Raw genomic sequence first — 24,596 nt, 5'->3', positions numbered from 1 at the left:
GCAACAGGGCTGGGCAGCTTGTTCCCCACCCCCACCACCCTCTGTGTAAAGAAGAGCCTCCTTTCCTGACTGGAGGATCTCACCCAGCTGTGTCTGGAGAGAAGCCAGGGTATCGGCTTCAACAACATGATTGGGCAGCTTGTTCCCCACCCCCACCACCCTCTGTGTAAAGATGTGCCTCCTATCCTGACTGGAGGATCTCATCTCAGCTATTACTTGAAATGAGCCAGGGCATTGGCTTCAACAACACAGCTGGGCAGCAAGTTCCACACCCCCACCACCCTTTGTGTAAAGAATTGTCTCCTGTGCTGACTGGAGGATCTCACCCAGTTGTTACTTACTGTAAGAGTAGCCAGGGTACCAGCTTAAAGAACACGGCTTGTCTCTTACACACCTTACTCACCTGTTAGGTGGTGAGGAAAGCAAACAAGCATTGTGCAGTAAACCTGCTGTTGTGATATTGCATAATCCCGAAGTAGCAAATGAGTTTGAGCTCCTCCATTGACTGACGCTTTGCTGTTCTAGGAACATAAAAGGTCTCTCTGGTTGGTAGACATCTGGCCTTGATGACTACCAACCGGTCTGCTCCACTTACAGCTTTGGACGAACCATTGCAACAGGTCAGAAATGTCGATCACAAGATATAGTTCTCCAGGAAGAGAGTGTTATAAGTTTATTGCGTGAGGCATTTTTATTGTGTGGTGATTAACCGCTGTGCCTGAGCCAAGAGACAAGCACCTATTGTGCTGCACTCACCCAGAACCCACTGAAGCGCAGCAAGCTGTGTCACAGTCTCATAAACGGAAATCCGTACAAAGGACTGAAGGGACAATTCCACAAAATCTACAAAATCGAAACTGCCTTTTGACATTTACATGTAGACCTGACAGGCAAGAGGGAATTTGTCTGGTCTGGTCTCTGGAGAGGCCTTCTGGGGCGCTTCCCAGAGCTGCGCTGTGACCTCTTGTCTCTCTACTGGCCTGGCTAGATCTCAGCATTACTGTCACTCCGGACTTCACTGCGGTGGTTGTTGTTGGAGGGGAGGGGTTGATGCACAGGCAATACAGGATGCCATTCAGAGGAATTTGCAAGGTGTGGCGAACTTCACTGGCGACAGACATCCGACAGCAAAATGCCAATGGGGGGTGGGGGTGGTTATCGTAACCTGAATTCTGTCAGGGGGGGACCACACCCTCCGTGAGATGGACTGGAATACTGTTTTGACTGCCCTGTACAGCTCCCGGAGACTGCCCTGCTCCTTCTGCACTGGAATCAAGTGCAGTATCTTCTCCTGCTCTCGCCCCATCGGCAGCTGAAGGGCTGTCAGCCCGGTTCTTTCTGTTTCCTTTTTGAGGTTTGCCAAGAATGGGGAAACGAAACGCGTTTTTTTAAAAACAAACCAAAATGCAACCTGTCTGATCTGGCTGATCCAAGGGTTGGCGCAGTGGTTACAGGAGTATTGCTACGGGACCCGGAGTGCAGTTCTGGACCCAGGATGCTGTCTGTTTGGAATTTGTATGTTCTCTGTGGCTTCTGGGAAAACTGGCCCTGGTGTGTGCCCTATGATGGGCTGGCTCTACCCTGCCTTGTGCCCATCACTTGCCAGTCTGGGCTCCTTCTGCCCTGCAACCCCAGAAAACCCTGATCATGAAAGGGTGGGATGGATGTTGTTCCAAGCCAGCTGGTACTGTAGGTGCACTCAGTTCTAAAGGCTGGACTTGTTGCAAGCGCCATCTGAGTCCTGGACAGGGGTAGGACAGCAGGATCTCAACCCAGATCTCAGCCCAGCACCTTCTACGCCTGAGTCCCGAGCCCTGGTTGGTCAATGCTGCCTGGGTATATCAAGAAAGGACTGTGCAGTTCAGTGTGCTGGGATCTGCTTTTCCAAGGATCTCCGGGATCTCCTGTTAAAGAACGGGCTCCTCCATTGAAGAATGCCTGCCTCTGCACAGTGCTCAGTGTTGCAATAAGTCAGGATGGGGCCAGTGTCTTTTATGGAAGCATCTTCATTCTTGGGACACAGGTTGCGGCAGTGTTGGGATGGTCCCTCCTCCTTCCCGATGAACCCTGGGGGTACTCCTGCGGCTCATTCGGCTCATCAGCCCCCGGCAGCAGGGGAAGTTGAGCAGTGTTTCCCTCACGTCACCGCGGAGGAAAATGTACAGGATGGGGTCGGCCGCAGTGTTTAGGCTCAGCAGTCCGAACGTCACCTTGTAGGTGATGAACATTTTGGCCTCGAAGTCGCACTTGTCCGTCGCCAGGGCCGCCCCCGCGTACAGAGTGAAGACCACGATCTGGTAGGGCCCGAAGAGGAAGGCGAAGATCATCACGACGGCCAGCAGCAGGCCGACCGTGCGGCGCTTTTCGGCGGCAGACATGAAGATGGCCTTGCCGAGGGAGCGCCAGACGCGGACCAGGACGAAGAGAAAGAACAATGGCGGGGGCACGAAGACGAGGGGGAGCAGCACCAGGACGAAGACCACAAACCCCGAGTTGCGGGGGTACTGCTCCAGGCACCGGCCATCCTCCACCTTCTCGTAACCCAGCACGTACCCCCAGCCGATGGCCAGCACGCTGACCACCCACACTGCCGCGGCCAGCAGGCACGTGTTCCTCAGCCGGCGGTGGCTCTGGAACCACAGCGGGTGGACGATGGCCAGGTACCGCTCGGACATGATGCAGCACATGAAGACGATGCTGCAGAACATGGTGATGCCGAACACGCAGCTAGCCACGGCGCACACCACGGTCCCGAAACGCCAGATGTGGCCGCTGTGGTAGTAGTCGATCCAGAGGGGCAGGAAGGCGATGTGGAGGAGGTCAGCCAGCAGGAGGTTGATGATGTACACTGGGAGGGTGTAGTTGGCTTTGACCAGGCGGTACAGCCCGTACAGGGCCAGGCAGTTGGTGGGCAGCCCCACGCAGAAGACGCAGCCATACAGGACCTTGAGAAAGGTCTGGTCAGAGTCGAAGTCCAGGTCACAGCCGGTCACGTTGGACATGTTCTTGGCAAGAGGGGCGTGGCCAGAGGTTGGCCCAGAGCTGTCCATGGCTGCTGCGGGTGACTGCTGGGGGGGAGTTCTGCTACAGGAAGTCCCAGCTGGGAGTCCTTCTGGTGGATCTGACCATCAAAAGAAGGTCTTGTAGGAGTGCAGGATCGGATGACCTAATGGGAAGATAGGGGGAGAGGAGGATGTTAGTTACAATGGTGTTTCACTCCCACACATTGATCAGACATTCAAGGCAATGGCGTCTATGGAGTAAACCAGGAAAGTCTGGGAGAGATGTCGAAAGTTCAGTCCGCCTCAGCTCTCCTAATTTGTAATCATTTTTTTCCCCCATTTTTTTTTTTACAAAAAACAACAGATAATGCTCTTTCACTTAAACAGATTAACAAACCTCAGCATTGAAAAAATAGAACCCATCAGCCTCTCAGGGCCTCTGGCCAGCAGCTCCTCCCTCTTTGATACAGATACAGATAAGGTTGTTCCCAGCAACCCAAGGCTGGCTGGGTCCACGTGAGGTTCATTCATCTTGACATCAATTCTAAAAGCTAGACAGGGGCCCCTTCTCTCCCTCACCCTTCCCTTCTGCTTCCCTCCCTCCACCCCATCTCCACCTCCACTCCTCGCTCTGTGCGGGGGGGGCGTATCAACCCACAGCCAAGGGCGATGGACCTCAGACAAGCAGGTGAAGCCAAAATGTACTGTGACTAAGACACTTGGTAAACATTCTCGGTACTCCTAATTATTGGGTGGTGCTCTTCCTAGTAAACTACGATTTATGTGCTGGTAAACACTTTGTCACCAGGTTTAGTTTTGACTTCTCGTTAGTTTTCGGGAGAGAAGGAGGAAGAACAAATTTAAACAGGCACAGGGAGATCAGCGGTCATGACTAAGTAAAAATTCACCGGTTTGTGTTGGCGCGGCTCTGGGAAATTCCAGCTATCCAGACTTGGCCTATCCACGAGCTGGTTAAGACAAGAGCCCGTAGCTTCGCTGATTCCTTCAATTAACAAGGCAGAATCTGTATTTAATTCCCGGTTCAATGCAGGGAAAACGTCCATCACAGGACCTTTGGTGCACATTGCACGTTGAAATGAATCCAGAGCTTCATGTCCGGCTATGTCATCCTGGCTGTTGGGAATTTTATGAATGGTGAGTTATCGTACCGGTGGGAGGAAATAGTTCTTATAATGGCCAGGGAGGTGGAAAGCTTCAATCTGGCCCAGAACCTCAGACGACTAAAGTGCTACTCTACTGTTACGCTCATTTTTTGTGTAATTATCATTTCCAATGTTGTTTTGAAAAGGACTGTGCTACTATTAGTGCACTGGCAGCTGAAATAGTAGGTCACACAGTTATATTACAGCAGGGACCATTATTCACCACTAAGGCACAGTCGTGAAATAAGTGACTCAGTTACGTTGCTGAAACTGATACCCTGGCCTCTTTCAAGGAAAGTCTGGGTGAAAGCCTTCAGTCAAAAGGGGGGGGGGGGGTGCTTTTTTACACAAAAAGTAGTGGGAGTGTGGAACAAGCTAGGTCACCATGTTGCTAAAGGCAGGTTACTGCGATACCCTGGCTTCTGTCAAGAAATGGATGGATGAGACTCTCTAGTCAGGAAAGGATGAGCTTCTTTACACAAAGGTTGGTGAGGGTGTGGAACAAGTTACTCAATCACGTTGCTGAGGCCAATACCCTGGCTTCAGTCAGCTGCCAATTGTCAAATGGTTTAGGTGGCCGAAGTGGCCTCCTCTCCTTTTTAACCTTCCTTATACTCTAATCAACCAACAAGTTCTTACCAACAAGTAATGGTTTTCACCAATCACATCGTTCGGGATTTTAAAATCATTCTCCAACCACACAGGTCCAAATAACCGCAGGTAGTTTCATGACTCGGCAGAGTCACTTTTCAACCAGCCCCCTTTTCAAGGGCAGACAGCAGCAGCTGAGGTGGGGTGTGTTTCACTATTCACAGGCACACTGCGCGCGCCCAATGTCCGGCTCCAAACTCAGAGCAAAGTGGACATGGTGCTGTCCCTGTCCAGCGCCGGCGCTCCTGCCCTCACCGCAGTGGACGGTAAGACATCTCCCTGCTTTGTCAGGATCATCAGGAGTCCAATCCTGGAATTCATTCCCCGACACTCATTTCAGAGCAGCCCGAGCCTCTTCAAAGGCTGTGATGCCCAGGACCCCATCCATTCATTTTCTAACCCACGTGATCCAGCCAGGGTCATGCAGGGGTCAAAGTTGTTGTGCCAAACAAAGGGCATCAGCAGCGAGTTTGTGTGTTGAGAGTCGTCTTTATTTCATATGCATATGGGAGTCTTGTTCTGGTACGCAAGAGTCCAAAGACAATGCCTACAGTGCTCTTTCACACAGTGAACCAATATTACCATAATTATAAAATAAAATACCTATATTTTCATTACTGCTGGATTGCGTGACAAGCAGCCCCGTCTGCTTGTAAACTGAATATACCATTTGTTCCAGGAGAGGTCACTTGGTCAATTTCCTGAGAACTATGCCAGCTATGCCTAAAGATGCAGTGTGACTATATTATCTTTTGAGACAAGACATCCTGAGACGGAGTTAGCAAAATATAAGAACAGAAATACATAGCCAACAAGATATAATACAAACTTTTAGTCAAATCTTTTAGTTAATTCCCTCAGAGTCTATCCCAGCAGGCAACGGGCACAAGGCAGGGTACACCAGTCAATTAAAGGGCACAGACAGATACAGACAATAGTACACTCACACCAGGGCCAGTACCCACCAGCAAGGCTTTGGGTGGTAGGACGAAACCGAGAAGACACACAAACTCCACCTAGGTTGCAACACAGGTTGTTAATAGTGAAGGAAGATGGTACAGGGCAGGTGACCATTCCACATTCAAGACACTCTCGTTTACCCTGAGGCTGTTCAGGTAGAACGTGCCTGTTTAGTTGGGAGATTAAGTTAAATCTGAATTCCTCAATCACACCCTCTGATTGTTAGGGTTAATTGTCATATTCATGCACACAGCCACAGCGATACCTGCGGTGAGCCTATTGCGAGACGTCACTTTCATTTGGGGCCATACAGCGAGTTACCAGCTGGTCGGAAATTTTGCGGGTAGTGTTAGGTCACCTGCAGTCAGACACAGGAGAACATACAGACTCCACCCAGATAGCACCCCAGGGCCAGGGCTGTGAGACAGCAATGTTCACCAATCCACTTCCATACCATCTTGTAAAACACTGATCACAGTTAAAAAGCGTGAGCAGGGAGCTGCACCAGCGTGCATGAGCTGCAAGGGAACAGGCAGTGATTACTCCACACTGAACAACAGAAAGAGGAAACACACTGTTCCAGCTACTGAGGCTTCTCCAGGTCTGAGGGGGAGAGAAGATAAGATAAGATTTTTATTGTCCCCTGGGGACATCATCCTTGACATGATGTTGACAGCTCTAATGGATAGTGGAACAAAGAGATTTGAAACAAACCGGCTGTGGAAACATGTCATCCAATCGGTAGAAATAGCTGTCATATTCTCTCTATAATAGGCATTCGTAGAACTGTACAAACCTTAAAAAAAATGTGCAAGAAAACTGGAATAGCACACCTTTGAACCATAAACATTACAAGACACCTCTCTAGGACTGGCAGTAGTGAAATGCAACAGTAAAAATAGTTAGTATTTTATTCCTTTTTTTATTTTTTATTATTTGATTTTAATTTTTGCAAGACTAAGAAAACCATTCCATGTCCCAAACCTTCATACCAATCCATGCAGATGTTTTAATATTTGTTCAATGACTGTGAAATTTTCATTCAAGCTTAGTAGACATATTAGAGAAGACATAAAAAGCAGAAGTTACATTCTAGGTGTGCCGTGCTTCAAGGAAGCAACTTTCGAAGAAAGACAATAAAATGTGTTTGTTGGGGTTTATTTTTCCCTGTTTTTATTCTGGATTTTTCTTTCTACTGTGTGTCCTATATACAGACATATAAAAAAATCTGAAACTTCAGTCATGATGTCCAAGGGGTTCCTTTGAACCAGGCCTAACCAGGCCTGTACTGCACATGCTTTCCAAAATAATTCAAGGTATTAACGGGTGCTCCACTCCAGGAAGATATTAGCCCTGGAGTCAATATGGGGGAGAGGAAGTATTTAAGGTGCATTTTGTGGACCTGTGCGCCGAGATTAGAGCACTTTCAATTTCCTGTGTATCCCCCCACTGTAGGTCCCATTTATCATCCAGAACGTGGGTTTCAGGTAAACAAGAGACATTCAAACACTGAGCAGCACATCTACAGGTGGAGCAGTGGCACTGTGGCTGAGGATCTGTGCCTGTGGCTGGAAGGTTGCCGGTTCAAATTCCGAGGCCGGCAGAGGAATCCTACTCCGTGGGGCCCCTGAGCAAGGCCCTTAACCCCAGCTGCTCCAGGGGTGCTGTATAAATGTGCTCTGACCCCCAGCTTCTCTCCCTCTCTGTGTGTCTCATGGAGAGCAAGCTGGGGTCTGTGAAAAGACAAATTCATAATACAAGAAATTGTATATGGCCGATAAAGTGATCTCTCTTAATCCAGCATGTTATGTCCTCAAGGCGTATTAATGGAAATCTGCCTTAAAAGCATGACTGCTTGCTTGGCCTCGGAGGAATCCACAGACAGCGCTCGAGATTGCTGGCTCAAACGTACAGCACACGCAAAAAAGCGGATCACCGCCATTTTACTTGCTACCACTAAAATAGCTCCACCCTCCCCCCCCCCCTCCAGAAAAATAACCCCCACGAAGCCAGAAACACTACTTACAGGTGACTCGGTCCTGGACCTTCAGGAACGAGGTGGGCGCCGAAGGGGAAGAGGACGCGTTGTGGTTCCAGGTAAATCCATTTGCAGAGCTGCAGGAGAATGCAGGCTTTTTCATTTATGGGCTGAGGAGTTTATCTACAGTGCGTTTGCAGGTACTCGAGGTCAGGATTTAAATATACTGCGGGCGGACCACGTGACTGCCTTTATGGGCTTCATCCCTCCCCGTTATCTCTTGACCAGGAGGTTGTAAAGACAAGAGGAAACCAGATGCTGCCTACGCCCACTTAACCACTGCGCAGATCCGCTGTGTCCGCAATGTAGAGACGTTATCATTTGCAGCCCCCTGTATAGAAGTACACGTTTTCCAGTGAATATGTTTTCATCAAAACCCTCAAGTGCAAAAGGGGCACTGGTGGGTGTGAAACCTTCAATGGCAGTGTGGAGAAAAATCAAAGAAAAAAGCATGTCGATGGCATAAGCATGTACTCCCCTCGACTAAATTGAAGGTCATCCGGGGGCAGCAGGGCGGCACAGTGGATGGCATTGCTGGGGCCCTGGGTCCAATTCCAGGGGTGCTGTCTGGGAGTTCTGGTTTCCTTCCACAGTCCAAAGACATACTGAGAGGTTCGCTGGCTTCTGGGGAAATTGGCCTTGGCGTGCCTGTGTGTCTGTGTGCGCACTGCGGTGGACTGGCGTCCTGTCCAGGGTGTACCCTGCCTTGTGCCGCTTGCTAGGATAGGCTCTGCTCCCTTGTGGTCCAAAAAAAAAAAAAGAGATGGGTGAATGGAGCCCCACAGGAAGAAGGGGAATACTTTTGCGTGAGGACTCTGTGATAGGACTTTTGCGGCACATGAAAACGTGGAATTCTGTGGACAGGCAGATGCTTTTTTTCTTCTTGGCGTCTTTTCGATTCCAGCTTTATTGTCCCCTGGGGGGAAAAAACACAACAAACACAACGCAATGACAAATACACATCATCAAAAGAGAAGAGAATACAGTGTGTTACAGGAGAAAAGAAACAAGAGACAAGGCAGTTACTTTGCATGTTACAAGAGTGGACTTGCAGTGGACTTGCAGTGGGGATGAAAGATTTCCTGTGTCTGTTGGTTTTACACCTGGGGGCACAGAGGCGTCTCCCAGATGGGAGAAGTGTGAATTCGCAATGCAGGGGGTGAGACACACACAACTTAAGTTGATTTGATTAGTCCCGATTAATTTGCCACTTATACTCACTAATTTACCCAGCCTATTCCAATTAGCGGTACTTACAGTATGTTGCCAACAAGAGAAGCAGTATGTTAAGACATTTTCAATGATTAATTTGTAGAAAAGTGAAAGGATAGTGTGGGTTCAGGACCAGATGCACATTTGTACAGAAGATTAGAAATCTGGAAAGAAGGAGAGCTGCCTGAGCCAAGCTAGGCAGCCACACAGCTGGTCGAGATCTCAAGGGGCCTGCGGCTCACAGCTGGATTAGCTGTCTGAATTTATGACTCATTCAAGGCCCAGTGGTCTCTTACTCACAGAACACCTGCACAATGCTTGTGTGTTTCCTCCTGTGTTGCCTCTAACTTCCCAAAAGACAAAAGACAACTGCCGGCCTTATTGTATAGTGGGTTTTTTTTTTGAATTTGTGTAATTTGTATAGTTCTCATCCAAAAGAAAAAAAATAAAAGAGAAAAGTCAGACACACTATGAAGAATTCAAAGACTAGAAAATGGATGCCAAGACAGCGACATTATGCACAAAAGGCAGGATTTACTCCAAGTAATAACGATCTAATAACTGAAAGGAAGAAAACTAGCTCAGGTGCGCGAAAGGAAAAGGGCTTGAGACGCACCGGGTGAGAAAAACGTTATGGATGGTCCCAAACGTAACATGACAAGACAGCGCCATCTAGTGGTGAGTGCGCCGCTGGTGCGGGCTGACGGCAAAACTCGATAAAGAGCTAAAGAGCTATAAAGAGTTAAAGAGGTTAGTGTTTTTGATGTGCTATAGGCCTAGAAGGAAGAGAAGAGAATCCAAGAACTTGTTGCATGAGCTCTCAGTACCGAGGAAGGCAGCTCAAAAGACGGTGGAAGATAGAATGAAAAAGTCAGTGGAAAGACATAAACAGCTTTATCTGGAATTATTGACCCAGCAGCCAGATTACCCTGCAGCTCACAGCTGGTATACTATTGAAGCTTAATCATACAGGCGTGAGTCTGGTCAGTACCTGGATGGGAGACTCCTGGGAGAGCTGAGGCTGCTGCTGGAAGAGGTGTTAGTGGGGCCAGTAGGGGGCGCTCACCCTGCGGTCTGTGTGTGTCCTAATGCCCCCAGATCAGTGACGGGGACACTATACTGTAAAAAAAAAAAGTCCTGTCCTTTAGACGAGACCTAAAACTCAGGTCCTGACTTTCTGTGGTTATTATAAACCCCAAAAAGAGTAGGGGTTTTATCCTGGCCAAATATTCATTACCCATCATGGCCTCCTAATAACCCCCATCTCCAAACTGGCCTCATCATTCAGCTCTCCTCCACACTGAGAGCTGGTGTGTGGTGAGCAAACTGGAGCATCATCCAGGTGGGGAGTGTTCAGAAGAGCGCTATATCAGTGTAAGGAATTATTCTTACTCTTTCTATTCTGGCGCACTACAGCTGCCGTCGCATCATCCAGGTGGATGCTGCACACTGGTGGTGGTGGAGGGGATCCCCATTACCTGTAAAGCGCTTTGAGTGGAGTGTCCAGAAAAGCGCTATATGAGTGCAAGCAATTATTATCATTATTCTTATTCATCCATTGCCGAGTGGTGGATCAAAACTGGTAAAGGGAGGAGAAACACTGGAGGCAGTAAGACAAAGAGTGAAAGCTGGATGGAACAAGTGGAGAGAAATAACTGGAATAATCCGTGACAGGAAAATGCCTAGAAAGTTAAAGTGCAAAATGTACAAGACTGTGATTAGACCTGTACTACTATATGGAGCTGAATGCTTGGCAGTTGGAAAGAGGGAAGAGAACTTGATGAGAAGAACTGAAATGAGGATGTTGAAATGGATTCTGCAGATTTCAATGAAGGATAAGATCAGAAATGAAGACATCCGTAGACGATGTAGGGTGGTGGATGTGGTTGAGAAGATGCGAGAGGCGAGGTTACGGTGGTATGGACAGATCATGAGGAGGGACGTTGAGGAAGTAACAAAGAGGGTAATGGAATTTGAGGTGGAAGGTAACAGAGGAAGAGGCAGGCCTAGAAAGAGATGGATAGATTGTGTGAGAAAAGATATGGAGGTATGTGAAGTGAGTGAGGAAGATGTGCTCGACAGAGACGAGTGGAGAAGAGCAACCAAAGCAGCTGACCCCAGGACAGTCTGGGACTAAGGCTGTGAAAAAGAAGAAGAAGAAGAAAAAGATGATCCATCGCCGAGTGGTAATGGTGACAGTATAATAATCACGGGACTGCCACTAGATGTCGCTAAAAGACTGTTTTTAGTGTAGTCTCCGCTGTGTGATTGAATTCGAAAACGTGTGAATTTAACACGGATCTAATAAGTGGGTTTGGTGTTTATAAGGGTGGGTTGTCCACTTAGGGTCTGCAGATCACACTGGTGGATAGGGGAGTCGGGTACCCCCAATAGGTTAGAAACCATGCTTACCCCGTTCCTGGGTACCTGTCTTTTTCTCTGGTACTGTAACCCGTTAGCCCGATAGCACACACACAAAAAACAAGTCTGCCGCTGAAGCTAACGACGTCAGAGTACATTGCGCTGGAATGGTTAACAAATGTAACAGGGCAGGAGTGATGGGCCTCCTGAGCCAATCCATTTAGGTTATGAAGCTTTGAAGTCTTTCGATGGAAATAAGAATCTTTCCTCTTGGTTGATTCCCCGATCGCAGTTCCAGGCCAGTGCTCAAACCAGTAACTTCGACCTTCCTAAATTCAAAAGACGGGCGAAGAGATGTGAGGTTTCTTGTAAGTTTCAATAATAGACCACGCTACAGGTCGTCAATGTATTTTTTTTACACTTTTTTCCTATAATCCTATTTCCAGATTAAATTGACTTTCTATCCTGTTTTCTTAGATACCCCGGGTCTATGTTTGCACTGGAGAAACGCCGTTGCTTCTAGTGTTGGTGTATTTATTTCTGTATTTTTGTGCACAGCATCAGGAAGCTCCTATCTCGAGTCTAATCTAAGCGTGTAATCTGCCCTCTTCTTCCCCGCCTGTAAACTGTATTCAGCCTCAGTACAGGCCTCGCGGTATTTATGCAAAATAAAATATAAATAACGCAAACACATTTCCTCTCTTAGTAGCATTTCTTGACCTCTTTTTACTATACGATTTCGCTGTGTCAATATTGACCAAATACTGACAAAACGAGCTGCTGAAACAGTCACGCTAGTTTTGGAGTGACGTCACCATCAGGGAGGATGAGTTACTAACCTCGCCCTCGCTTCGCGCTCGCGTGTCATATCGCAGTTTGTAAGACACTATTGTTGAAAACCACTAGCGAAAGAGATAAGAGCTGTTTATTGACGAACACTGCTGCGCTCTGAGAGAGAGATAGCAAAGAAGAGCCCTGACGAATACGCGCTTGGGGACATGGAAACTCAGTTGAGCTAGCAGTACCGTGCGTGATCTCCTGCCCCAACCTGAGGAACAGTGAACCTGTCTCTCAATAATAATACAGTGTGTGATCTCCTGTCACAGCCTGAGGAACAGTGAGCCTGTCTCTTAATAATAATAATACAGTGTGTGATCTCCTGCCACAGCCTGGGGAACAGACAGTGAGCCTGTCTCTCAATAATAATAATACAGTGTGTGATCTACTGTCCCAGCCTGAGGAACAGACAGTGAGCCTGTCTCTCAATAATAATAATAATAATAATAATAATAATAATAATAATAATAATAATAATAATAATAATACAGTGTGTGATCTACTGTCCCAGCCTGAGGAACAGACAGTGAGCCTGTCTCTCAATAATAATAATACAGTGTGTGACCTCCGGTCCCAGCCTGAGGTCTCTCAGTAATAATAATAATAATAATAATAATAATAATAATAATAATAATAATAATAATAATAATACAGTGTGTGACCTCCTGTCCCAGCCTGAGGAACAGTGAGCCTGTCTCTCAGTAATAATAATACAGTGTGTGATCAACTGTCATAGCCTGAGGAACAGACAGTGAGCCTGTCTCTCAATAATAATAATACAGTGTGTGACCTCCGGTCCCAGCCTGAGATCTCTCAGTAATAATAATAATAATAATAATAATAATAATAATAATAATAATAATAATAATAATAATAATACAGTGTGTGATCTCCTGTCCCAGCCTGAGGAACAGTGAGCCTGTCTCTCAGTAATAATAATACAGTGTGTGATCTCCTGTCACAGCCTGAGGAACAGACAGTGAGCCTGTCTCTCAATAATATTAATACAGTGTGTGATCTCATGTCACAGCCTGAGGAACAGACAGTGAGCCTGTCTCTCAATAATAATAATACAGTGTGTGATCTCCTGTCACAGCCTGAGGAACAGACAGTGAGCCTGTCTCTCAATAATAATAATACAGTGTGTGACCTCCTGTCACAGCCTGAGGAACAGACAGTGAGCCTGTCTCTCAATAATAATAATACAGTGTGTGACCTCCTGTCACAGCCTGAGGAACAGACAGTGAGCCTGTCTCTCAATAATAATAATACAGTGTGTGATCTCCTGTCCCAGCCTGAGGAACAGACAGTGAGCCTGTCTCTCAATAATAATAATACAGTGTGTGATCAACTGTCATAGCCTGAGGAACAGACAGTTAGCCTGTCTCTCAATAATGTTTTACATATGAAAATGTCCAATAATGTGTTTGTAGTGTGCATGTCTGTAAATGATGGATTTATTGTATCTCCTTTGGCAACATTGTAATTAAAAAAAAAAAAGGTTCTGAGTCTGGATTTGAGCCTGAGCAGGGAAGGTGACTCTCTGATGTCTTGGGGGTCGAGTTGCAGAGCTCTGGGGCTCAGCGAGAGAAGGCCCTGTCACCCATTCAATGTAAATGAGTTTGGGGGGACAGACAGGAGACTAGAATTAGACAAACTAAAGGTTGCAAGGCTAACGGCTGAAAGTAATTCCCCTTTGGGCTTTTAAGACCGGCAGGTAATCCTATCCAGAGCACAAACGTCTGTTGCACGTGTGTAGCACTCCAGTTTCCGGATGTGGTTCAGCTGATACTTCTATGTTGGTTTGCTCTTATCCTTTATACTGCTTTCTGAGGCTCTGATTGCAGGGGAAGCTCATAAACGGGTCAGGCTTCTCATAGCATATTTCTTGCAGCTTGAAATATAACAGCCCTGTAACGTCAGCAGTAAGAGGCTGAGTTGGTGCTGTAAAGGAGGTGGGGAGAGGAGTTTTATTTGCATAGAGAGTCAGCTTGTGGATGCCACATTTCCGTTGTCAGTCAGCACATCTGCGAGTCGACTGTTTTTTAAAACCGTCCTCCTCTTTTCCCCCAAGCCTCTCTGACTTCACTTGTTTTTCGTATCCTTTCTTTCACAGATTTCACATGCTTTGTCCCGCAAGGAATGAAGGAGCCATTCAAACGTTCCCTCTGATTTTTAATGGCCTGTGTGCGCAAAACTTTCAAGTTGTGCAATTTTTTTCCCCCCAGTGACAGAAACATGTGCGCACTAAATTGAGTGTATGTAAAACTGTCAACCTGAAATTGTTTTTTTATCAATATTGTCATGCTCATAGAAGCAGAGACATCTAAAAGACCGGGGCAGCGACTCCACAAGCCCAGTCATGGAGACTGAGTGAGCCATGAGGTACGAGACTAGGAGAGCAAAGATACCGCTGATTGATCGAGTAGCAATAATAATGCACACAGCCAAGCTGGGCCTCTTGCAGCCAGTCTCCTGTGGTCAATCTAGCATTTTTCAATTGCCGACCATGTTTATTTTATTATTAGCATATTTCGGGGGGAATTTATTTTTTTGTGCGCAGTTCAATTTCCTCTGTGCACTGACTTCTTCACCTGTGTGCGCGCCCACACGCGCACGGCCTAGAGGGAACATTGGAGCCATTTGTAGTAGCTAGTTAATGCTCCAGAAAGGATGCAGGCTGGCGTCTGATGTTCCACGATCATATCATCCATCCTCCTGGGCCTTCCGTTTTCTCACCACTACTTCCCACACGGGGCCAGCGGGGAGCCAGAGCCTCTCCCAGCAAGCAACAGGGCCCAGGGCACGGTTGACGGGGCACACCCACACTCACACTCACACCAGCGAGCCAGTTTTCCCACAAGCCAGTTAACCCACCAGCATGCTGTGGTGCCCTTGCCTGGCGTTACGGCTGAAGTGCACAGTGAAAGGCAGGGCGGGGATAGTAGTGTCAGGGCGGGGACGAGGGGAGCCACTGGCCAGTGCCGCTGACCATCCAGAATGGGTGTTCATTGTGGAAAGGTGGCCCAGCTTAATGTGAAGTAGTTTGCACCCCTTTTATACCTGTACCCACTTACCACCCTATACCCACGGACCTGTACCCGAAATGACCCTAGTGTGATGTAGCCTACTTTGGTTTGTCTTACGTCTGTTGCTGTGCCGGACACACGTCTGACTAATAAAGTGCCGAGTTCTTGTCTCCATCCTCGACGAACTACAATGTAAGATCACTTTATTGGCCATATACAATTTCTTGCAGTAGGAATTTGTCTTTTTGCAGACCCCAGCTTGCTCTCCATGAGACACACAGGCAGGGAGAGAGAAGCTGGAGGTCAGAGCGCAGGGTCAGCCATTTATACGGCGCCCCTGGAGCAGGTGGGGTTAAGGGCCTTGCTCAGGGGCCCAACAGAGTAGGATTCCTCTACCTGCTGCAGGATATGAACTGGCAACCTTCCAACAACAGGCGCAGATCCTGAGCCACAATGCCACTGCTCCGCCCAATATCTTTGGACTGTGGGAGGAACGCTAAGTGAACAAGGGGAGAACATACAAGCCTCATGCAGATAGTACCACCCACTGTATTATCGGCTCATAAAGCAGCTGTGAAGTGTGTTTTTGTGTGTGTCTGGGCAGTGTTCTAAACTCAATCATTTCCAGAGCCCATGTGGTGAGCTACTGTTACCTGTCCCCTTTTCACATCAATTTCCGTTCGGGATCAATAAAGTCTTATCTATCTATCTTCATCATGAAAATCTGCAGAACGTGTACAATTAAATGTCTGCACAGCTGCCTGACTTTTTATTTGAAACGTGCACTCCTGAAGACCAAAAGAAAAGGTCGGACCCTGACAGCTCATTTATGGCGACCGCTCACCCCTTCAGCGCATTGGAAAAAAAAATAATTCAGGCACCATTAGTCTTGGACTCATCATTTTGAAATTAAGAAAATCCTAGCAGTAAGATACTGTATAATAGCCGTATTCAAATAGTTTAATAACAGCAAAGAAAAATGGACCCAGCCAGCACGTCTCTGAACTACAAGAGGAGGCCATAGCACCCGGAAAAAACACACAAACTCAAAACCCAAGGATTTTTGTCTTTCAGTTTATTTGATGTCATCGATTCATTTTCTGCATTTATGCACTGCATTATAATAATCAAACGTGCTCACAATGATCTGCTTTCTCACCCATTCATTATTAGGTGGAAACCACAGTGTGGCCTCATTCTGCTTTTCCGTTCCCAGGCAGTAGGTGTGAAGTACTGCATAGTGCTCTCTACCACTGGATCACTGTATAAAATATCCACTTTGTATGACCCTTGATTAGTAAAGCACGTCTTAAGCTTCTTTCAGTAAGATAAGATGTAACTTTATTGTCCATCCAAAAGGGTCTTTGGTATCACATACATCTAAAACGACAAAAAAAAACATACAGCCGGCAGCTGTACCAACCTGCAGCTGGCGGCCCCACTGAAGCTCAGCCGGTGTGAGCCTGGTCAGTACCTGGATGGGAGACTCCTAACGCTAAGGTTGCTGCTGGAAAAGGTGTTAGTGGGGCCAGTAGGGGGGCACTTACTGTACCTTGCAGTCAATGTGGGTGCTAATATCAGTATTGTGATGAGGACACTATACTAAAAAAAAAAAGTGCCGTGCTTTGGATGAGATGTAAAATCGAGGTCCTGTCTTTCTGTGGTCATTAAAAATCCCAGGGTGTTTCTCAAAAAGAGTAGGGGTGTTACCCCAGTGTCTTGGCCAAATTTCCCCGTGGTCTTTACCAGCCATGGTCTCCTAATAATCCCCCTCTCTGAACTGGCTTCATCCCTCTGCTCTCCTCCCCACTGAGAGCTGGTGTGTGGGGAGAGGACTGGAGCATCATCCAGGTGGGGCTGCACACTGGTGGTGGTAGTGGGATTCCCCATTACCTGTAAAGCTCTTTGAGTGGAGTGTCCAGAAAAGTGCTACAATGTTTAAGTTTAAGCAATTATTATTATTAAAAACAAATAACACTCAACATGAAATAAATTCACCGTAAAAACAAGCAATAATCTTAGACATGCAACAATACATACAATATACAGTACACACATCTCTCTCTGCCCATATTACAGTGCCATTACACATAATCCAATAGCTTCATATAGCAAACACTACCTTAGCTGCATTCAATATACCAATTGCACAGGACCCAAGAGATGTTTACGTTGTAATTATTTTATCTGCAATATTAACAATTCTGGCACATTTCCCCACCATACCGCACTGTGATACCAAAATTAAGGATGGTTTCTACTCAGATTCTATAAACCCCCTCCAGAACTTTTTGACTCACCCCAAGCTCTTTCAACTTCCTGATCAAAACTATACGCTGCCTAGCCTTCTTAAAAATAGAGTTGGTATTCTTTGCAAAGTTTAAAGCGTAATCTGTTACTGTTTCTAGGTATTTGAAACACTGGTGACAAAACACAGCCCTGGGGAATACCGGCATTTTAAAGAATTTCATTTGAAAATGCACAGTATTATTCACAAGATCCCGCTGTGGGCAATCTGTTAGAAAATCCTAGACCCAGTTTATAAATCTCCTATTAACAGGAAAACCTCAACAGCCATTCCAATTCCATGTGGATCTGGATCATATTAAAATGCTAAACAAAAATCAATAAATAAAAAATGTGCATATGACCGTGCCTGTTGAAGATGACTATCTACTGAATTCACTTAAGTCAAAGCTGCATCTTCAGTCCCCTAAGTTCTTTATAAGCAATTTGCAACGGATCCAGAAGATCGCCAATCGACAGGATTGGATGTTTATAATTAACCCTCCCCATGAACATAGCCAATAGGGGGGTCAGTAAGTCACTTACTGCTTTGGCCTTAGGTTTTCAATACAGTGCTTGAAGTTACTGAGTTAGAACTCCTCTATGTTCATTGACACATACCTCCGGCACCTTGCCCTGCTTGCCAACTGCGCGAGGTGTCTTGTGTGGCTCAGTAATTAGGTTAGGTCCTGAGGAATGCAACAGAGGGAACTTGCAGAGCTGAGGGTGAGAAGCAGACTAGCTGTGAGGACCAGACGGCCCAAACACCCCTCACTATCGTGATGAATTAAATTAAATTCAATTTATTTTTCATATAGTGCCTTTCACAACACGGTTGCCCCAAGGCACTGAACAAAGCTGTGTGACCATACATGACGTTACACTACAGACAGAGAAAAAGCCAGAAGACAATGGAGGAGAGAAACCAAAAACTCCTCGGTAAGGAGAAAAAAAACCCTCCAGGGGTCCACGGTCAACTGGCTGCCCAGTTGGGCATGCTAACATTACACAATTCACAAAAAAGTACTAAGTGTGGAGTATTAAGTCTTCCATTATGTCCTTCTGTGTGCTAGTACTCCATGCAGATCTCTGAAGACCAGCTAATCCTCCTAAACCATAGCGGTATTCGCAATGTCCATCTATGGCAGTGATGCAGCATCCAACTCAGATGGTGCCCAGCCCGTGCGCCATCCGGACATGTAGTGAGGAGAATAGGATGACAGATGAGCCAGGGAGCTACAGCAAAGGTGTAGATAGGCTGGTCAGCGGGGTGCGAGAGGCAAGTCTGGTGTGGGAGATATTAATATAGACATAGGAGAGTAGGATCTGACCTTCCTTCCATTCTTGTATTCTAAACTTCATATCTTGAGGTCTGCGGGCACATCACTGCGAGCTGTTAACTGTGGACTTTCTCATCCATCGAAAACATGGTAAAGAGTCCAGCATTTTCTTCCTGGTGTCCCTGTAGATGAAGATGTAGATCATGGGGTCCAGGAGAGCGTTGACGCTCAGCAGGCCTATGGAGATCTGATACGAGGTGAACACCCTCGCTTTGAAGTCGCACTTGTCCGCGGCTGCGAGGCTGCCCGCGTAGAGGACGACTTTGACGAAGTGGTAGGGCCCAAAGATGAGCAGGAACAGGAGCACAATCAGGAGCAGCAGGCCGGAGATCCTCCTCTTCTCCTGCTCTGGGAAGGAGAGGGACTGGGCTAGGCTCCTGTGCACGAGGAGGGACAGAAACACCAGGAGGAGCAGGGGGATGACAAAGACGATGGAGGGGGTCACCAGCTGGAAGATGGCCAATGTCTTACTCCAGTTGTGGGACTCCATGCAGAGTTTGCTGTCCTGAGGCCTCTTGAGAGCAATGGAAACTCCCACAGAAACAATAAGGATGATGAACAGCCACACCGCCAGGCATAGCGCATACACGTTCCTGAGCTTGCGGCAGCCCTGGAACCACAGTGGATGGACGATGGCCAGGTACCTCTCCAGGGAGATGCAGCACATGAATAAGATGCTCACAGCCAAGCTGATGTAGAACACGGAGCCAATGATCTTGCAAGCAATGTCTCCAAAATGCCAAGTGTGGCCACTCTTGAAGTAGTCAATCCAGAAGGGAAGGGTGGCGATCTGGAGGAGGTCGGCCAGGAGGAGGTTGATGGCGTAGATGGGGAGGGTGTAGTTGGCCTTGACCAGGCGGTACAGCCCATACAGGGCCAGGCAGTTGGTAGGCAGCCCCATGCAGAAGATACATCCATACAGCACAGGAAGAAACGTCTGGTCAGCACTGAAGTCAATCTTATCACAGCTAGTGAAGTTGGAGTGGTTCATGGTCACCTTTCTCAACCAGTATTGGAGAGGTTAAAGAAATTGCAGGCGATCCAATTTCTTAATAGAAATCTGCTGCAACTCCACAAGTGTGTGTTTTGTCATTCTGCAATATGACAAGGCAGAAGAGAAGAATTTAAAAATGGTTAGTGGGAAATCAAGCTACTGTATGTAAGAGAAGATTTATTCATATTCCAACCAATCACTCCTGATTTGTCCTTGGCACGATCTTCTGGCATGCACTCTGCTGTCAGGCAGATACTGTACCTCTTGGCTGAAAAAAGCTAGAAATGCTTAAGTGACTTCACAGCAGAGGAAAAGGTACCGTCGCTGAAGTGACAGGCAGTTAGAAACTCAGAAGCTTCAGTTAGAAGCCACAACCTTCATGTCACCGAATGACTACTCTCCCTGAACTTTGGATTCTGTCTCAGTGGTCTAAGGTGGGCACAGCAAATAGATGGCAGCCTCTGCTCCTCTTTAACTCTGCCCAGACTCATGTGCTGAATGTCTTAGTGGGATGGTAACAAGGATCAGAGAGAAGGACAAGGGCCCTGAGGCAGCTACTAAGATTTCTCAGCAGTATTCTGTAGGGTAACTTGAAGGTATCGGGTTTTTGAAATACATATAATGGCTGTTCCCATCTCTGATCTAACTGAAGACTTGCTTGGTAACACTTACCTGTCAAGCCTGTCATTTAACTTTCTTTAGTACATCCTCAGTGTAAAACATATCCTACTTCGAGAGCACTGCTTTCAACAAACGTCAGCATACAATTTTCCACAACCTCTCCTCAACTTGCTGTAATTTCGGATTAAAGAGCTCTTACTAGTTGATCAATAGATGAACAGCTACAGGTACAAAGGCCTTCATACCAGGGCTTGAAGTTCGGCATGGAATTTGCAGGTATGCCCCACAATTTTAGTTATTCCCGCAAATCCAGCATTTATAATGCAGGAATTTCTCGCACATATGTTTTGGCAAGCTATCTCCCAAGTAGAATTATCCTAAATCAATCCACATGTATTCTCTGTCAGGCAGTAGTGCCAGATTCGGTGACGTTACACTGTTTGTGTGTTTGCATTGCAAATCTCGCGTACGTTATAGGCGGACAAATAGGGATAGAAAACTGGTCGATTTGGATTCGGAATCAGTTAGCGTTAGGCCAACGCGAAAGCTTAAAAAATTAGCTGGTAAATTCGACCAAAAATGGAGCGTTGGTTGAAAAGAAAGTCTACTTCTGCAGAAGGCGAGAAGAAAAAATGCCCCTGCAACTGAAAAATGCAATGACGGTGGCGAGGAGATTGACGAAAGAAACAAAGAGGAGAAAGCGCTCAAAAATCAGTTTCAGGCAAGTCGGCTGAAAAATATACCCGTGGCTTGAAGTGAACGACAGAGAAATGAGCTGCTCAGTTTGCAACATGTTCAGCAGTGTGAGGTTTACTAGTTGGTGAAAATCATCTACATTGATTAGACACTCAGATGCAGTTGCTCAAAAGAGAGCATGAGACACAATCAGATAACAGTGCTGTGGCTGGTGCAATCGAAGGTGCACAATCGCGTGGTGAGGAAGGGGTTAAGGGGCTACTTAAAGCAGTGTACTTTGCTGCATAAAACGAGTTAGCCGATTCAAATTTTGTTGAAGTCGGGAGATTCTCGGAAGAAATGGAATGTCCTTCTTTGAAGCATCTTAAGGTTGATAGAACAAACTGTGGAAGCTATCTGAATGACAAAGGTTTGTCAGAAATGCATCAAGCTATTGCGAGCACACTCTTAGAAGAGTTACAGTAGGTGCTGCTAAAATCCTGTGTTTTCTTTAATATTGGATGAGCCCACTGATATAAGTAACAGTAAGCAGCTCATTACCCATAAGATCACTTTATTATCCTTATACAATTGCTTGCATTAGGAATTTCTCTTTTTTGCAGACCCCAGCTTGCTCTCCATGAGACACACAGCCAGGAAGAGAGAAGCTTGGGGTCAGAGCACAGGGTCAGCCATTCATACAATGCCCCTGGAGCAGCTAGGGTTAAAGGCCTTACTCAGGGGCCCAACGGAGTAGCATTCCTTTGCCAGCCACAGTATATGATCCGGCAACCTTCCAGCCACAGGTGCAGATCCAGAGCCACAGAGCCACACCACCGCCCCTATGTCAGGTACATACACAGAAACAAGATGAAACCAAAGTTTTTTAGAAACTCCAAAATTGCACATGGAAAGGCAGAAACCATTGGACATGAAGCAACTGATGAGCAAAAAAAATAGAAATTAAATGGGAGCAAATGTCGTGCAGTATGCACAAATGGAGCTGCTATTCTGAGAGGAAGCCGCCAAGGAGCTGTTCAAAAAGTCAGAGAAGAATTCAATGCAAAACGAACCGGACTGTTCTGCACAGCTCACCGGCTGGCCCTTGGTGCTAGTGATGCAGCCAGATGTGTGGAACCAGTGAAAAGGTTCCAGCAAGACTTGAGGGCAGTTTATTTGCAGCACGTCTGCTGTAAGAAGCAACAAGCTACAGAAACAGCTGGAGGAGCCAACACTGAAGTTTACTGCATACAGTGAGGTGATTGTCAAGTCAAAGCGCAGTGTCAGTTGGATGCAGACCATTAAAAGCCATGAGAGATGTACTAGAACGCATGGCTGTCCCCAGCACTCAGGACTCTGATAAAGCTAAATATCGTCTTAATGCTGTCAAACAATTCAACTGTGTGGCCTTCTGTCACTTGACGAAAGGTGTGCATGTACTGTAGTCCTTCTCTCAAAGCATTTTCAAAAGGAAGACAGACTTCCCTACAGTCCAACCTGTGGTTCAGTACACTAAAGAGTACACAGAGAGAGATATTAGTTCATCCTGGTCCTTCAGAGCAGGACTTTGCCAGCTGCCTTGAAGGGAACACCTTTCAAGGAGACAAACTCTTTGATTGTCCTACACAAGAGCCTGCCTTTGACAACAGTGAAAAGCAGATATGTGGGCTGCTTGATGAGGTAGAGAAAAACAAAATATATCACCCTTCTCCTAAGTTACGTTCTTGGACCTTCAACGGAGAGGAGGTTCGGCAATGAAAGACAGATTGACAACAAGGTCGGACAGTTTTTACAATTAACTTATGAAGATCGTGTTGAATTTCAAGACCTGCTTTATGCTGTACATGCCCACAACAGGCAGACCCTGCAGTCAGAACCCTGCTGAGAATTTTTTTCTTGTGCACAATGGGTCCTGCTGACCTGTTTGTTATATTTCTGGGTACTCGCCTGCATGAAGGCAGTTCTGAAAGCTAGATAGCGGTACAAAGCTAATAGCAATTTACCATTTATGAGCTAAACGCCAACTTACAGCAAACCCCACATAGAAACCCAAAATCAGTGAGCCTGTGATTAAGATCTCGGCTGGAGCAAGAACCAGAATCTCGCACACCATCGCAGGCTCGGCAATGACAAGCTGATTATACAAGCAATCAATAAACGATCAAGAAAATGATAGAATTCAAGTAGAGCACAACAGGATTGGTGGTCTGTCTTAAAAGGCCGAGTGGCCAGATTCCATCATTAAATTGCTATGGATGTGTAATTCCATGTACTCACGGTCTGTATACTTCAACTCCCTGTGCCAGCGATTTCTGTTTTAGTTGATAAACAGGAAGTAAGCCTGTTTTGTGAATTCAAATGTGCAGGCAGATAAAAGAGAAGTGCTTCGTGCCAACACAATGCCCCCTTTTAGTGTCTCTGCTACATCTGCTCCGTCCTTGTTTTATTTACTAGTATTTATTTGTTTCACATTCTGCTGTGTCACAGTGTAGGATTTGTTTTCTGCAGTTTGCTACCCCAGTGCATTGCCCGCCTCCCTGATATTAGATCCCTTCCACAATATAATTATTTTTTGTTATCACACGATACACTTTATCAGTAGGAAGGCCACACTTAAAGTGTGGCTTGCTCTCCACACAGCGAAGATGGATTAAAAAGCCTCGCTAGTGTAGCTTTTTAGCTCCCTGATGCACCACAGGGAGGTTTAAGAGATGCTTTTTACCTACAGCTATCTGTGTACTGATGAGTTCCAAAGCATTTTTAGCCTTCCTATCCTGGATGGTTTTTTTTTCCACTTTTCTTGCTTTAAGAGCAATGCACTGCATGGTGAGATCGATTGTGTCAATGTACTGTACTGTCACAGTCGACATCCCCTGTCATTAGTTCTGCATGATTGCTGGTATGTTCTCCAGGTGTTCCTTATTTTGTTCCTCTGTGTGATTTATGTGATTATGTGATGAGGTCAAAGAAGCGTGAGTTTGTTGTCTGTTCTGAAATAACTGTCATGTCCGTGCATTGTTTTTTTACGTCCACGAGCTGTGTTAGCAACTGAATTTTCCCCTTGGGGCTTAATAAAGACTATCATCACAGAAAGCAAAGAGGTCAACATGGAAATCAGGAGTTTATATTAATTGAAAAATGTCTGGGATGTCTGGTCTCTTGCACCTTGATTGTCTAAACCGTTTCAGAGAGGAACAGATCTTAATTTTTGAAAGCGGCCCTGCAATCTGTAACATATTGTACTAAGCTCTCTCAGACTGTCTGAATTTTTGGACATCAGTCAAATGCTGTGATTTATAAACTAACCTTCCTGCAGAGCACTATTAGGATGAATTGTCTTGTCGGTAGTGTAGGATATTTCCTTTCCACACCTTTAAAAGCACCTGTCCCTCTCTGCCCCTTCAGCACTCCAAAGTGAATCTATGAG

At 46.3% G+C, this 24,596-nt stretch overlaps 2 protein-coding genes across 2 annotated transcripts; both read right to left on the bottom strand.

The window, feature by feature from the left end:
* Positions 1 to 202: 202 nt before the first annotated feature.
* On the bottom strand, positions 203 to 7,929 carry LOC102688078 (G-protein coupled receptor 4-like). Its single transcript, XM_069188209.1, has 2 exons — positions 7,803 to 7,929; positions 203 to 3,166 (listed from the first exon to the last, which is right to left on the bottom strand). The coding sequence occupies exon 2, from the start codon at positions 3,048 to 3,050 to the stop codon at positions 2,007 to 2,009; it is 1,044 nt and encodes a 347-aa protein (XP_069044310.1). The 5' UTR covers positions 3,051 to 3,166; positions 7,803 to 7,929; the 3' UTR covers positions 203 to 2,006.
* Positions 7,930 to 16,321: 8,392 nt separating this feature from the next.
* On the bottom strand, positions 16,322 to 20,343 carry LOC102687871 (G-protein coupled receptor 4-like). The gene has a single exon (XM_015339577.2). It carries the CDS (start codon positions 19,868 to 19,870, stop codon positions 18,923 to 18,925), a length of 948 nt encoding a protein of 315 aa, XP_015195063.2. The 5' UTR covers positions 19,871 to 20,343; the 3' UTR covers positions 16,322 to 18,922.
* Between the last annotated feature and the right edge of the window lie 4,253 nt (positions 20,344 to 24,596).

Source organism: Lepisosteus oculatus, chromosome 4 (assembly GCF_040954835.1).
Source record: "Lepisosteus oculatus isolate fLepOcu1 chromosome 4, fLepOcu1.hap2, whole genome shotgun sequence".
In the NCBI taxonomy this organism is placed as follows: domain Eukaryota; kingdom Metazoa; phylum Chordata; class Actinopteri; order Semionotiformes; family Lepisosteidae; genus Lepisosteus; species Lepisosteus oculatus.
This window is presented reverse-complemented; position numbering and strand designations above follow the sequence as displayed.

Excerpts from the sequence above, each read along its gene's own strand:
- LOC102688078 (XM_069188209.1), bottom strand. The coding sequence starts at position 3,050 with ATGGACAGCTCTGGGCCAACCTCTGGCCACGCCCCTCTTGCCAAGAAC.
- LOC102687871 (XM_015339577.2), bottom strand. The coding sequence starts at position 19,870 with ATGAACCACTCCAACTTCACTAGCTGTGATAAGATTGACTTCAGTGCT.